The sequence below is a fragment of the Eucyclogobius newberryi genome, unplaced genomic scaffold (genome assembly GCF_026437365.1).
Source record: "Eucyclogobius newberryi isolate DKJ021-1_F unplaced genomic scaffold, fEucNew1.0.hap1 SCAF_7, whole genome shotgun sequence".
Classification (NCBI taxonomy): Eukaryota; Metazoa; Chordata; class Actinopteri; order Gobiiformes; family Gobiidae; genus Eucyclogobius; species Eucyclogobius newberryi.
In genome coordinates this window covers 37,936,437-37,952,503 of record NW_027316389.1, presented here as the reverse complement: position 1 = coordinate 37,952,503, position 16,067 = coordinate 37,936,437, and the positions used below count along the sequence as shown (strand labels likewise).

The window sequence follows — 16,067 nt, the reverse complement described above, 5'->3', positions numbered from 1 at the left end:
AAATGAAAATCATCAGTCCTTTTAGAAAGACGTGATTTTCCATAATGAACTATCAACAATCTTAGAGAAACTGTACACCTCTTTTCTCCACTATAAAGAAACATATTGGAATCTGACTCTGATCCCATATTAAAGTCTTAATCAATGGATTGAAACTATAAAAATGTATGTTTTGCTCAGATTTCTCTTTCTATTCCAGACTCTACCAATTTTCATCACCAGGCACAGGTTTAGCCTTCCAATAAGGTGATCATAGGTTTAATTCCTGGGCCAGACCACATCACATGATTTCACCGCACAAAGACATGCATGTGTTAAGTCAATTAGTATCTGTAAATTGTCCCGAGTGAATGGTTGTCTCTGACGACAAACAGGCTCCTGTCCAGAGTGTACCCCGCCTAAGGCCCAAAGTCACTGAGAGGCTCACCTGCGACCCCTAACTGGAAAAGAAGATGAAATTTGCAGATTAAAGTACTATAAATACAAATCACACTCGTATGTGTAATAGAGAAAAGACAATTTTGAAGTGGCATGGATTATGTTATTTGTTGACTCTTCAGAGATGTTGGTTATGGACATTAGGGATGTCCTGATCTAATCACGTGATTGGAAATCAGGCCGGATCCCGTGGTTTCAGACTCGATCGAAATCGGATGGTGCATCCCGATTAGTGATCGGATATAAATTTCACTCTTCAGTTTGATCAGTGCTATACATTTCAAGCTTATTTGTCTCTCGCCTCCGTATAACGCATGAATGGATCACGACATTTTACTGCCGTAAAGCCCACACTTTACGGCAGTAAACTCTAGTTTTACGCCGTGCGACCCTGCATGTCACAGCAGAGCACATCTGTGGTATATTGCACTAGAGAATTGTATGTGCTATATTCTGCTCCTCTTAATGTGAATGTGTTGTTGTGTGCAATAGAGTGTCATTATTAGTGCTCCCCAATAGAGGGCGCACTTGCCTTGAGTATGTATGTTGTTACCAGTTCGCGAGCAAGTGATGCTCCGCATGTACCTGTGATAAAGTTGAGATTAAAACACACGACGGAAATTGAGATGTTGTTCTACTTTATTTCGGCCAAGATACAACAACATCACACAAACGCTGCTAATATGAAGAAAGCCATGGATGAGACCGGGGTGCGGTTTGGGCGAGGGCGTCGTCACCATTCCGGAGGACAGACACGGGGTGCAGAGTGCGGGCTGATAGCGCGGCGTGATAGACACTGTGGCGACCTCAAGGATCAGAACACTGGCCCCTGACTTACTCTCAACTCGACATTCAGACGGATTTCATCAAGAAAAACATACATTTTATTATTTAAGCCAGAAGAGAATTAAGAGTGCAGTTCTGAAAAGCACATTATGGCCTTACTTTAGGAGACTGTTGCACTTTCATTTAATACACACTTTGCTTATTTGTTTACTGCTGATGGGTATTTTAAGTTGAGCTGCTATTTTTATTCAATTAAAATTTTGCACTATTATTTCTTATTCAAGCTACCTCAAAGAAAGGTGCACTGTTAAAGTGTTAAAAAATGAAATAAAAACTGAACAACCTGTTTATGTTGCGCTTTTTAAAAATGTGTTACAAAAGTATCGGGACTCGGTATTGGCAGAAACTCAAAATCAGATGACTCGGATCAGGGCCAAAAAAACCTGATCGGGACGTCCCTATTGGACTTTGCTTTTTTATTTGTTAAGTTGCAGAGTCAATTATATTAATTTGGTTTCACTTTATAGGTATGAAATTGGCCAAACTGTTTGTTAAAGTAAAGTCTTTGTGGTGACATGCAATTTCTTCTTCTGTGTTTTGTCGGTTTGTATCCAAGTGTTACATTACCACCAGACCGCTATGAAACACCAAAGAAGAACAAAGTCTGGCGGTAATGCAACACTTGGATGCCAACCGCCATAAAACAACATCTATTCTTCTGTTTTTCTTGCACAAGGTGAGGGCATTGATGACGCTCTGCTTTTCCACGTACGCAGCGTGTGACCTCAGCGCGCTTTCCGCACGTCCCGCAGTGTCGTGAGCTTGTAGAGCCCCTCACACATCTCCCGCTCTCACCACGGAGCACGCCGACCGCACCGACCGCTGACCCGGCTGTTCTCCCCTGACCCCCGCTGACCCCATCTGACCGCCGCTGACAGGAGGAGCACGGCGAGCACGACACGCGCTCCGATGACGGCGGTGTTTCGGACATGTTGGAGCTGCTGAACGTGACAGCTGTTTCACATCACTCGCAGTTAATCAAGACTATTTCATTTCATACGGGCAGAATGTTTCCGCACAGTCTCGCGCGTGCGTTCACGGTGGTCGCCGCGTGTGCGTGGTGCGTCAGCGCGGAGTTGAGCCATCATCCGTCTTCTTCCTCCTCCACGGCCGCCGCGCACCTGAACTCCTCCACCGCCTCCATCCTCAGCGGGCGGCCGGGGAACGTCACAGACCCAGCCGCGGGCTCCAGGATCTCCGCGCTCATGACGTACCTGCCCTCGCTCAAGAAGGGCGTGATTGTCGTGTGCGTGATGACCGCGGCGCTCGTCGTGTGTCTGCTCGTTAAAGTGGTCAGGTAAGCGGCCACATTTATGAGCTCCAGAGTAACAAGTACTATAGTACCACCAGAGTTCCAGAGTAACAAGTACTATAGTACCACCAGAGCTCCAGAGTAACAAGTACTATAGTACCTCCAGAGTAACAAGTACTATAGTACCACCAGAGCTCCAGAGTAACAAGTACTATAGTACCACCAGAGTAACAAGTACTATAGTACCACCAGAGTAACAAGTACTATAGTACCACCAGAGTAACAAGTACTATAGTACCACCAGAGCTCCAGAGTAACAAGTACTAAAGTACCACCAGAGCTCCAGAGTAACAAGTACTATAGTACCACCAGAGCTCCAGAGTAACAAGTACTATAGTACCTCCAGAGTAACAAGTACTATAGTACCACCAGAGCTCCAGAGTAACAAGTACTAAAGTACCACCAGAGCTCCAGAGTAACAAGTACTATAGTACCACCAGAGCTCCAGAGTAACAAGTACTATAGTACCACCAGAGTTCCAGAGTAACAAGTACTATAGTACCTCCAGAGTAACAAGTACTATAGTACCACCAGAGCTCCAGAGTAACAAGTACTATAGTACCACCAGAGCTCCAGAGTAACAAGTACTATAGTACCACCAGAGCTCCAGAGTAACAAGTACTATAGTACCACCAGAGCTCCAGAGTAACAAGTACTATAGTACCACCAGAGTTCCAGAGTAACAAGTACTATAGTACCACCAGAGTTCCAGAGTAACAAGTACTATAGTACCACCAGAGCTCCAGAGTAACAAGTACTATAGTACCTCCAGAGTAACAAGTACTATAGTACCACCAGAGTTCCAGAGTAACAAGTACTATAGTACCTCCAGAGTAACAAGTACTATAGTACCACCAGAGCTCCAGAGTAACAAGTACTATAGTACCACCAGAGCTCCAGAGTAACAAGTACTATAGTACCACCAGAGTAACAAGTACTATAGTACCACCAGAGTAACAAGTACTATAGTACCACCAGAGCTCCAGAGTAACAAGTACTATAGTACCACCAGAGCTCCAGAGTAACAAGTACTATAGTACCTCCAGAGTAACAAGTACTATAGTACCACCAGAGTTCCAGAGTAACAAGTACTATAGTACCACCAGAGCTCCAGAGTAACAAGTACTATAGTACCTCCAGAGTAACAAGTACTATAGTACCACCAGAGCTCCAGAGTAACAAGTACTATAGTACCACCAGAGCTCCAGAGTAACAAGTACTATAGTACCTCCAGAGTAACAAGTACTATAGTACCACCAGAGTTCCAGAGTAACAAGTACTATAGTACCACCAGAGCTCCAGAGTAACAAGTACTATAGTACCTCCAGAGTAACAAGTACTATAGTACCACCAAAGCTCCAGAGTAACAAGTACTATAGTACCACCAGAGTTCCAGAGTAACAAGTACTATAGTACCACCAGAGCTCCAGAGTAACAAGTACTATAGTACCTCCAGAGTAACAAGTACTATAGTACCACCAGAGCTCCAGAGTAACAAGTACTATAGTACCACCAGAGCTCCAGAGTAACAAGTACTATAGTACCACCAGAGCTCCAGAGTAACAAGTACTATAGTACCACCAGAGCTCCAGAGTAACAAGTACTATAGTACCACCAGAGCTCCAGAGTAACAAGTACTATAGTACCACCAGAGTAACAAGTACTATAGTACCACCAGAGTTCCAGAGTAACAAGTACTATAGTACCTCCAGAGTAACAAGTACTATAGTACCACCAGAGCTCCAGAGTAACAAGTACTAAAGTACCACCAGAGCTCCAGAGTAACAAGTACTATAGTACCACCAGAGCTCCAGAGTAACAAGTACTATAGTACCACCAGAGTAACAAGTACTATAGTACCACCAGAGTAACAAGTACTATAGTACCACCAGAGTAACAAGTACTATAGTACCACCAGAGCTCCAGAGTAACAAGTACTATAGTACCACCAGAGCTCCAGAGTAACAAGTACTATAGTACCTCCAGAGTAACAAGTACTATAGTACCACCAGAGTTCCAGAGTAACAAGTACTATAGTACCACCAGAGCTCCAGAGTAACAAGTACTATAGTACCTCCAGAGTAACAAGTACTATAGTACCACCAGAGCTCCAGAGTAACAAGTACTATAGTACCACCAGAGCTCCAGAGTAACAAGTACTATAGTACCTCCAGAGTAACAAGTACTATAGTACCACCAGAGTTCCAGAGTAACAAGTACTATAGTACCACCAGAGCTCCAGAGTAACAAGTACTATAATACCTCCAGAGTAACAAGTACTATAGTACCACCAGAGCTCCAGAGTAACAAGTACTATAGTACCACCAGAGTTCCAGAGTAACAAGTACTATAGTACCTCCAGAGTAACAAGTACTATAGTACCACCAGAGCTCCAGAGTAACAAGTACTAAAGTACCACCAGAGCTCCAGAGTAACAAGTACTATGGTACCACCAGAGCTCCAGAGTAACAAGTACTATAGTACCACCAGAGTAACAAGTACTATAGTACCACCAGAGCTCCAGAGTAACAAGTACTATAGTACCACCAGAGCTCCAGAGTAACAAGTACTATAGTACCACCAGAGCTCCAGAGTAACAAGTACTATAGTACCACCAGAGCTCCAGAGTAACAAGTACTATAGTACCACCAGAGCTCCAGAGTAACAAGTACTATAGTACCACCAGAGCTCCAGAGTAACAAGTACTATAGTACCACCAGAGCTCCAGAGTAACAAGTACTATAGTACCACCAGAGCTCCAGAGTAACAAGTACTATAGTACCACCAGAGCTCCAGAGTAACAAGTACTATAGTACCTCCAGAGTAACAAGTACTATAGTACCACCAGAGCTCCAGAGTAACAAGTACTATAGTACCACCAGAGCTCCAGAGTAACAAGTACTAAAGTACCACCAGAGCTCCAGAGTAACAAGTACTATAGTACCACCAGAGCTCCAGAGTAACAAGTACTATAGTACCACCAGAGCTCCAGAGTAACAAGTACTATAGTACCACCAGAGCTCCAGAGTAACAAGTACTATAGTACCACCAGAGCTCCAGAGTAACAAGTACTATAGTACCACCAGAGCTCCAGAGTAACAAGTACTATAGTACCACCAGAGCTCCAGAGTAACAAGTACTATAGTACCACCAGAGCTCCAGAGTAACAAGTACTATAGTACCACCAGAGCTCCAGAGTAACAAGTACTATAGTACCACCAGAGCTCCAGAGTAACAAGTACTATAATACCACCAGAGCTCCAGAGTAACAAGTACTATAGTACCACCAGAGTAACAAGTACTATAGTACCACCAGAGTAACAAGTACTATAGTACCACCAGAGTAACAAGTACTATAGTACCACCAGAGTAACAAGTACTATAGTACCACCAGAGTAACAAGTACTATAGTACCACCAGAGTAACAAGTACTATAGTACCACCAGAGCTCCAGAGTAACAAGTACTATAGTACCACCAGAGCTCCAGAGTAACAAGTACTATAGTACCACCAGAGCTCCAGAGTAACAAGTACTATAGTACCACCAGAGCTCCAGAGTAACAACTACTATAGTACCACCAGAGCTCCAGAGTAACAAGTACTAAAGTACCACCAGAGCTCCAGAGTAACAAGTACTAAAGTACCACCAGAGCTCCAGAGTAACAAGTACTAAAGTACCACCAGAGCTCCAGAGTAACAAGTACTATAGTACCACCAGAGTAACAAGTACTATAGTACCACCAGAGCTCCAGAGTAACAAGTACTATAGTACCACCAGAGCTCCAGAGTAACAAGTACTATAGTACCACCAGAGCTCCAGAGTAACAAGTACTATAGTACCACCAGAGCTCCAGAGTAACAAGTACTATAGTACCACCAGAGCTCCAGAGTAACAAGTACTATAGTACCACCAGAGTTCCAGAGTAACAAGTACTATAGTACCACCAGAGCTCCAGAGTAACAAGTACTATAGTACCTCCAGAGTAACAAGTACTAAAGTACCACCAGAGCTCCAGAGTAACAAGTACTATAGTACCACCAGAGCTCCAGAGTAACAAGTACTATAGTACCACCAGCGCTCCAGAGTAACAAGTACTATAGTACCACCAGAGCTCCAGAGTAACAAGTACTATAGTACCACCAGAGCTCCAGAGTAACAAGTACTATAGTACCACCAGAGCTCCAGAGTAACAAGTACTATAGTACCACCAGAGCTCCAGAGTAACAAGTACTAAAGTACCACCAGAGCTCCAGAGTAACAAGTACTAAAGTACCACCAGAGCTCCAGAGTAACAAGTACTAAAGTACCACCAGAGCTCCAGAGTAACAAGTACTAAAGTACCACCAGAGCTCCAGAGTAACAAGTACTATAGTACCACCAGAGTAACAAGTACTATAGTACCACCAGAGTAACAAGTACTATAGTACCACCAGAGCTCCAGAGTAACAAGTACTATAGTACCACCAGAGCTCCAGAGTAACAAGTACTATAGTACCACCAGAGCTCCAGAGTAACAAGTACTATAGTACCACCAGAGCTCCAGAGTAACAAGTACTATAGTACCACCAGAGCTCCAGAGTAACAAGTACTAAAGTACCACCAGAGCTCCAGAGTAACAAGTACTAAAGTACCACCAGAGTAACAAGTACTATAGTACCACCAGAGTAACAAGTACTATAGTACCACCAGAGTAACAAGTACTATAGTACCACCAGAGCTCCAGAGTAACAAGTACTATAGTACCACCAGAGTTCCAGAGTAACAAGTACTATAGTACCACCAGAGCTCCAGAGTAACAAGTACTATAGTACCTCCAGAGTAACAAGTACTATAGTACCACCAGAGCTCCAGAGTAACAAGTACTAAAGTACCACCAGAGCTCCAGAGTAACAAGTACTATAGTACCACCAGAGTAACAAGTACTATAGTACCACCAGAGTAACAAGTACTATAGTACCACCAGAGCTCCAGAGTAACAAGTACTATAGTACCACCAGAGCTCCAGAGTAACAAGTACTATAGTACCTCCAGAGTAACAAGTACTATAGTACCACCAGAGCTCCAGAGTAACAAGTACTATAGTACCACCAGAGCTCCAGAGTAACAAGTACTATAGTACCACCAGAGCTCCAGAGTAACAAGTACCAAAGTCAATATTACCTATGGTAACATTAGGTCTTTCACTTCATCACAGACCAGCATGTGGACCATCTTCGATCAGCAGAGAACTGGTCTCTACTGACCACCAGACCAGCAAGTTCAGACTTATCCATGGGTTTCAGAATGTTGAAAAATTAGGACAGTTAGCAATTAAAATGTACTACTCTTGATTGTAAATAAGTGGCAGTTCTTATGTTTGTTATATGTTGTCTATGTCTATTCAATATAAGGCAAAACTTAATTACTCTCCGTCTTTTTACTCTTACGAGAGCTAGAATGTTCTGTACTAGCTCAACAATTATTACGGCAGATACCAGTGTTTATTCACTATAAACGCAACCTTACACTAAAAGTAAAATATTGACTGATAGATAGATTTAGGTAAATGCATATACAAAATGTTCAAAAAGGTCAATGGTATTAATATAACTACACTACACTACATTAACAAAATATGCACAAATTAGAAAATAATTTGATTTTCATACATTCAATATTAAAACAACATTTAATTGTAAGTTTAGCACTATGTCTACAATATAATAAATTGACATATGAAAACAAAATTGCATCAACGATCAAATGTTCTGATGTATTTAAAAGTAAAGAAGCGGCACGACAGCATTAAGCCAGACCATGAGCTAGACTTTAAGACTTTATGATTACGCAGTGACAGCTCACTCCTCGTCCGTGGGCTCATGGATCCACTCAAATAACGCCTTTTTTCAGCTCATTCACTTGTTTACGGTTCAAAATCCTTCAGTTTTCTTAAGACCAGTTCTTTTATATTTGGCTTAAGCTTGCACTGGCTCAAAGTGAACACATAGTACGCGATCCTACTTAACTTCCGGTCCACTGTGTTCCCTGCTGCTAAAGGCTAACTAGCGACATGCGCTAATGAGCAGCGGCCATTGACTTGAATGGACCCCCGTCTTGGGCCCTGGAGGCTTGATATAAATACAGAGAATATATCCTTCTGAATGTTCCAAGCAAGAGAAAAGTTTAAATATTTCTTTGGAATGCTCTGATGAATATAATCGGACTATAATGTTGCTGAGCCGAAAAGAAGCCACTGGCCAGTTTGGGACATGGGATTGTGTTTTTCTGCAATGATCCTCAGTGTGTCTCCATTTTTCAGGTCGGGCAGGCGGATCAGGAAAACCCGGAAGTATGACATCATCACAACGCCGGGCGAGCGAGTGGAGATGGCCCCGCTAAACCAAGACCAGGACGAGGACGATGACTCTACGCTGTTTGACATCAAGTACAGGTCAGAAGGTTCTATGCAAGGCTGGGGTCACGGCTGGGGTCACAGCAGTTGTAGCTCTGTTATGTGTTGTGGTATTTTCGACTCCACATCGAGCTGTTTAACGTGTAGAAATGTAAATAAGTAGATGTGGTGTTCCATGCTCATTCTATTGATCACTTTGCAACTTGGCTTGTCCCGTAAGAGTTGAGGGATTCCGACGACAGACTGGTGCATTTTTCCTATAGAGCTCATTCACGTGACGTCACAAGAGCGCCCCCAGAGCGCCCCCAGAGCGCCCCCAGGCTTGTTTCTCCCTATTGTCAGTCTGCAGTGCGTGTTTACCACTTCAAGCCCATTCAATACTGCCGTCTTTCGGCTTCGATTTACAACGAAACACAGTTCGAAGAGGCCCAAAACCTCATTAATGATATTGAACGCTTTACTATAATCAAAATGGTGAAGTTATATGTGGCAGTTGGGTCCAGCAACCGGGAAGATAAAAGTGATAAACGCGTGAGCGCGGCGGAGGGAGCTGACAGCTGTTCAGCCCCTTATAGGTGCGTGAACCCCGGGCATGCAGCCTCACCACCGCTGCCTGCGCTGGTGCTCCGGATATATCAAGTCTATCGTGTTCCGCTCACGCTGTAGAATTAACCGTTTTATTTAGGCGCGTAAACCCTTTGTTCAAAATTGGGACTTGTGAACCATGGGACCAGTGGGCTTGGATCGTAAATGTCCGGGTACGAGATATCTGGAAGACTCTGTGATTTAGGCATCTAATATGGATCTGAGTTGATTGATCGCAGCTTTTCTAAATATCGACCTTTGTGTAGCTCATCCAAGGAGTTTGTGGAATCTGAAAGCTCTGGGGGCTCCATCATTTTTTATATCAGTGCATAGGAAAGCAACAAGCGACGGACAATATTGCGGCACAGTATGCGATCACGTGCTTTTGTGACGTCGGTGTTCAGGAAGAGGGTGGGCCAACAATGGATTTGATTTGGGCAATGCTTGTAATGTGTTTAGAAATTGACGGATCAAAGAAACCTCATCCGATTAAGAACCTTGCAATTATCAAAAGAAAAAGGAGGCTGGGGTTTACCTTGTTTGAAAAATTACTTCAATATGAAGCTCAATGGAATAATATTGAGAGTAATGTAGTGCCGGGAGTTCCTGTGCAGGCCTTACTGGCAGATGACAGACGGTGGAGTCATTTGGGGGAGGTGGAGAACCCTTGGGTGAAGTCGGTTCTTACAACATGGAAGGAGCTGATCAAAACATACAAACTAACAACAACAACAAAATGTTAAAATCTGAAATTATTTTGCTTATAATTAAAATATCACACCTATTAGCCTGTGGTTTATTAGCCTCTTGTCTTTGTTGGCCCAGGCACTGTGCTCTTTATATAGTGATGGAAGGGACCACGACTCCAGTGCAATGAAAACTCCCAAATTATCTTCTGGAAGAAGCCCTACGTGTTGTCCCCCTCCTCACCCTCCTGGACTCCCATGAGTTTGAGATTATTCCTGTGTAACCTGGATTCCAAATCCAGGATATCTCTTTTCTTTTAAGATATTGTGGCCCGTAGGCTTTACCGACCGGAAAGTACAGACCAAAATGGGGGATGAGAGAGAAGGGAGGACACGCAGCAAACCGTCAGAGCCGGGAACAGAACCCACGACACTGCGGCCGGCTGCACCCGGAGCCCGGCACACGTGCGTTGCAACCCGACTGCCGAGCAGCACACACGATCTCTCTTTCATATTCTTGTTCTCCATTCTGGATTGAACCACCTCAGCTTTCAGCTCCGGTGATTCATCTGCAATGTCCGAGAGCTGCCTCAGTGCCCCCAGTTTTCAGCTCCAGTATATTGGATTCTGGGCTTGTTGTTCCCAGCTCTGACTTCAACCCACAATATCGTTTTGTCTTGTTGCATTTCAGGTAACATAAAGACCACCTATTGTAAAATGATGTCTTCTCTCCCTTCCGTCCCGTGCGGGTCCCACATGTCCCTGCCAAGGACTGGACTCGGGCTGGCTGTGTGATGGGGAGTGGCTCTAGGGGGCTGCGCTGGCATTAGCAACATTGCCTTGAGGGACATCGGTTTTCCCTCAAGGTTATAGACCTTCAGTCTTTATTGTTAAGTTCCAGAAGCATTACCTGCCTTTTCCGGGTTTTATCTTCTCTTACAGCGTCTTGCTTCTCAGTGAGTGGGTGAAAGGGAGATTTTAAAGGCAAATATCTGCATTAGCGTAGCAGTGACTAGTCAGTCTGTGTCATGTTTTTTAATAACACCATGTCAGAGTGCTCATTATTCAGAGAAATGTAACTGTTGGAGAAACTGTGGCACCAGAAGGCAAATCACTATCACGTGTTCTGGGACTGTCCTGTTATATATTGAACTTAAATTTACAGTGCACTGCAGACAGTTTTACACATCTAACCCAACCCATACCTTTCTTTCTTTAGACTTTAGAACTATGAACTTGGGCCTCAAAACTCCTGCCATGGACACAAATGAATACCTTTTGGAATGTACTTTTGGCAGCAGGAGAAAAGGCCGTCACAAAGAAATGGATGACACAAACATCACCAATAATCAAGGACTGGACTGAGAGAGGACAGACATCAGGCAAATGGAAAAAGTGACATTCAGTCTTAATTTGGAATCTCTGATAGCTTTAGACCTTTTATTTTCATTTAAATGTGCCACGATTGTGTTTCTTTGGATGTTTAGTTTGTGATATTTGTGTTTTATTCTGTTCTATGGTTTTTTGGTTATTAAATTATAGTGTAAACACTAGCATTTTGAAACCTGAAATGTTAATGGTGTAAGTTTACCTGGCGTGTTGCAATATAAGATGTTGAAGAACCAGACTGTTGCAGAACTGTGACACTGCTGTTGACATAAGGCTGCGGCGCCTTCATTGTTCTACAGCAGTTTCTTCCTCCAGGAAACTCAAGAGCATCCTGTTTACCAGGCATTCCTTTAGGCCCTGCTCACTGCGCAACACTCCATTTCAGAGACACTAGTGACACCGTTATGTAGATGTAGTTTGCTGTCGACTCGTGTGACTAAATCATGGTTAACATAATTATAATTATAGGTTTGTAGTTTTAATTCTTGTAAATCATGACATCACATCAGGAAATTCCATAACCGTTGCCTAATAACCATGTTGTACCATCTGAGCCCAAACTCAAAAGATTATTTTACAAATTGAAACATATTTTGTTGAATTCATGTTTAAAGAGTCAGACAAATGTGCAGCAGCGGCTGCTCCATTAAGGACACTGGGGCAAATAGCGCCCCCTATATTTTGCACCACCAGCCAAATTGTGCCAAACTTCGCTCTTGTGTGACATCATCAATATGTTCTACTTTTACAGTTTTTATTCTCTTTTCTGCCATGTCTGTGTAAAATTGTAATTTATACTTACAACAGGTTTTATCCATCTTAAAAAGTCTAAACTTGGAAATCATAAAAGCCTCTTGATCTTTTCTGTTCTCTAAACGTGCTCTTAAGCTGCTTCTTGTCTTTCTAAATCATGTTTGTTTTATTTCAGGTGAACAGGATGGTTCAAACCGACACCTCAGCGAAGGCTTTGGCTGGACTATCGACTCCAGGAAAAACATCATCATCCAAGAGTTAAAATGACCTGAATTCAGAACATTCATTCTGATTTGAGTGCTTAAATAAGATAGTATTATTTATACTAAAATAAATCAATCGTTTGACTCCACTCGTTTGTTAATCCATGTTTGGACTGGTTCACTTTAGAGCGCTTTGGAACCGGGCCTGCCAAAATCATCATTTCCAGTACTACAGAATATGTTTTCCTTGGACTAGCCTAATTTTTTGGCAGAATCATAATTTATTGGGGAAATTTGGCCATCAAAATAATCTATAGTATGAACATATAAACCTGCATTTAATGTTACTGAAGGATTAGAATGTGATGCTGCCCTGTTATCCAGCTACATGTGTAATGCATGTGTAATGCAACATTACAGAGCCAAAGAATCAGAATTTGATAATTGTAGCCTGCAGGAGCATAATTGGATGGGAAAATATGTCACCATGTTCTATTAGAATACATAGACTGTGTTTCAACATTATTGTTGTAGTATGACATTCAATTACTAATTGTATGTACTTACTTAACGTGCTATTCAACTTTGAAATATTTGTCAAAGATAAACTGGAGTATATCTTTTGGACGGGCTCAGATCAGTGGAGCTGTAGATTTGATCCTAAACAGGAAATGGCTCCAAAGTGAACCAGTGGAAACGGGCTATAGTGAGAAACACCCTCTTATGACCACTCTGAATATACTTTATGAAGATTCTATACATCTTATGAATCTGTATCTGAGATTGGTTTTGCACAGTAGCCATATAATTCAATTCTTCATAGCAAATATTTTGTACTAACCACTAGGTTTTCTCTCAGTACTACTGTGCAGAGTTAACGAGTGAGTGTATATTTTTGTATGATGTAAAAGATGGTCCTATTTTGCTGTTCCGTTCATATTGATGATGCCGTAACCTCAGATGGAGCCACTTTTCCCCCTGGATCACACTGGACTTTGCCATGAGATGTCTCAAAAGTGAATTCACAAATGTTGAACTTCTCTTATGTTATTGTCTGATAAAATGTTGTGATGTCACGTGAACACAACCTATGGGATTATTAAGTGTGACGTTACTTCTGGATCCTGGATAAACAGCTGGCTCAGTTTTGTTCAAATGGATCAGCAATCAATAACGGGATAAGAAGAAAGAAATAAGTGGCTTGACTTTAAGGTGGGTTGTCTTAAGCATCAGCTGCTTTGGCGGTGTAATCCCTCATTCGTCCAGGCGTGTTCCATAGTAGAAAAAGCTTCAGTTGTAGTCATCTGGACTCAGTTTGAGTTTGAAACGTCTATTTTTTCAAACTGAGTCCAGATGACTACAACTGAAGCTTTTTCTACTATCAGCTGCTTTGGTTAAAAACCTTTACTCTTGACACAAAGGCCTGGATAGAGAAGCGTTACAGACCTGTTCTATCAAAGAAATAAAAAGAGCTGCTCTTAAAGGACACACATTATGCAAAATGTACTTTTCTGAGTTTTTAACCTTGTTCTAACATTGTTCCTTGTCAAAAACATCTGGAGTAGCATTTGGCTTCATTCAGATTGTGGAATCCTGGTTTGAAAGTCCTCTCCCTCCTAATGTCAAAAACATTCACTGTCTCTTTGATAACTGACGTAGCGCTGCTATTTAAGTCCATAAATCATCTCCAGACTCTGTGAATTTGTCCCATTTCATCTTGATCAGTACAACTGCGTGCTGAGACCAGGAAGTGAGAAGCCAGCCTGACATGCACCAATGTTTATATTAAACACTGTATTTCCCTCAGCAGCCAGTAGATGGTACCAAAATTTAGATAATCCTGGATTAAACAGCAGAGATCCAAATATAATTTTATGTAAAAAAAAAAAAAATCTAAAATATGAGATGCCAAACCAAACGTAATAAAGAGGATGTTCAATGGCCAATAATACAAATAATGCATAATATTTGTCCTTTAAATGAACTCCTGAAGGTTAAAAACATGAAAGCAGTCAACTGTTTGCAGAGGTCCAAAGTTATTGCTCACAAGTGTTGGGTAGCAGTACTTTTAAAAGTAACGTGTTATATTTCCTCGTTACTGCTGTGGAAAACTAACGCTTTGCTTTACCAGTAATAATTATTGGTAATGATTTATTATTACTGTTATTGTATAACCTTTCCCTTTGTGCTGGTCTTTCATGGAGGTAAAACGTGAGCCCTTAAGTGGTTTGGAACTTTCTTCTCCAAACACGAGGCTGCCATTACTGTCTATAACAAGGCCTGGAGGCTTGACATAATCATTAAAATGTCAAATAAACAAGCAAAGTAATTGGGTGAATTAACTTTATTTTTCTTTTATGTTGACATTACCACAATCCAATGCCACACAATGAGCACGTGTCGGCCTCAAGCAGTGAACAGCATGAGCAGCGACAGAACAGAACACACTTGTTTTAGCACAAATAATTGTTATAACGAAGGAGGAGGTTTTCAAAACGTGCATTTAAAAAAAAAAAAATTAAAAAAAGTCCAGATGATACAACTGAATCTTTTTATACAATGGAACACTCCTGGACGAATGAGGGACTTCACTCACATGCATCTGAAAGTTCACTTCTTTTTGGCGTGAGGACAAGACTCCGTCACTAGCTGCACAGTGCGCTCTAAAAATGAGTCATTTGAGTACTCTAACATCCATAAATGTTGCCCACTGACTTCATCTGGAAGTGGTTTTCCCCAGCTTTGGCCCAGTCCAGCCGATCATCTTTTATATGAAGAAGGAGCTGTGCTTTAGTAACTGTGCTGATACTGTATTTACCTCTGGGATTAAACTGCTTGTACCAAACTACTTCTTTGGTGGCCTTCTGTGGTTTTGATGTGATATACTTCACAATCTATTGATTACATCTCACTGAGGCTGAAGCTTGATTCATAGAGGCGCTTGGACATTTAGCTTTCGAGCTTTTCTATTTAGTTAAACGCCGGTCAGTCCAGTGTTAACTCTGACTCAAAGCAAATTCACTTCTGCCAACTTCTGTCAACCACAACTAAACTGTGAATATGACTTGACTCAGAACAGTAAATCAGTCAAATGCAAGGTTATAATAACTAAATCATTGTTCATAACTAAGCTAAAGCTTTATTCATATTAGTCATTACTACTGCATAATTCAAACACATTCCAAATTGGTTTATAAAAGCTACACTTTGGTAATACACATTTTTTGGTGCAATTTTATTCTTTAAATGTTGGCAGATGTAATGAATTGGTGTTATAATGAATATTGGTTCTAATAACTATTTCTATTGGCCTATGTATATCTGGATTGTTTACCGTATTTTTCGGACTATAAGTCACACCTTTTTTCATAGTTTTCGCCGGGGTGCGACTTATATTTATACTTATATACGCTCTGGAGCGACTTATATGTGATATTGTTTGTTATTTTCACACTTGCAACCG

The 16,067-nt window shown here is 41.8% G+C and overlaps 1 protein-coding gene across 1 annotated transcript; it reads left to right on the top strand.

The window, feature by feature from the left end:
* Positions 1–2,085: 2,085 nt before the first annotated feature.
* fam174b (family with sequence similarity 174 member B) lies at positions 2,086–15,401 on the top strand. The gene is made up of 3 exons (XM_072435106.1): positions 2,086–2,581; positions 8,896–9,027; positions 12,577–15,401. Exons 1-3 carry the CDS (start codon positions 2,214–2,216, stop codon positions 12,578–12,580), a joined length of 504 nt encoding a protein of 167 aa, XP_072291207.1. The 5' UTR covers positions 2,086–2,213; the 3' UTR covers positions 12,581–15,401.
* The last annotated feature ends 666 nt before the right edge of the window (positions 15,402–16,067 follow it).

What these genes read in the sequence shown, in the direction of transcription:
- fam174b (XM_072435106.1), top strand. Translation starts at nt 2,214, where the DNA reads ATGTTGGAGCTGCTGAACGTGACAGCTGTTTCACATCACTCGCAGTTA. An exon ending in CTGCTCGTTAAAGTGGTCAG is followed by an intron (nt 2,582 to 8,895) that starts GTAAGCGGCCAC and finishes TCCATTTTTCAG; the next exon opens with GTCGGGCAGGCGGATCAGGA.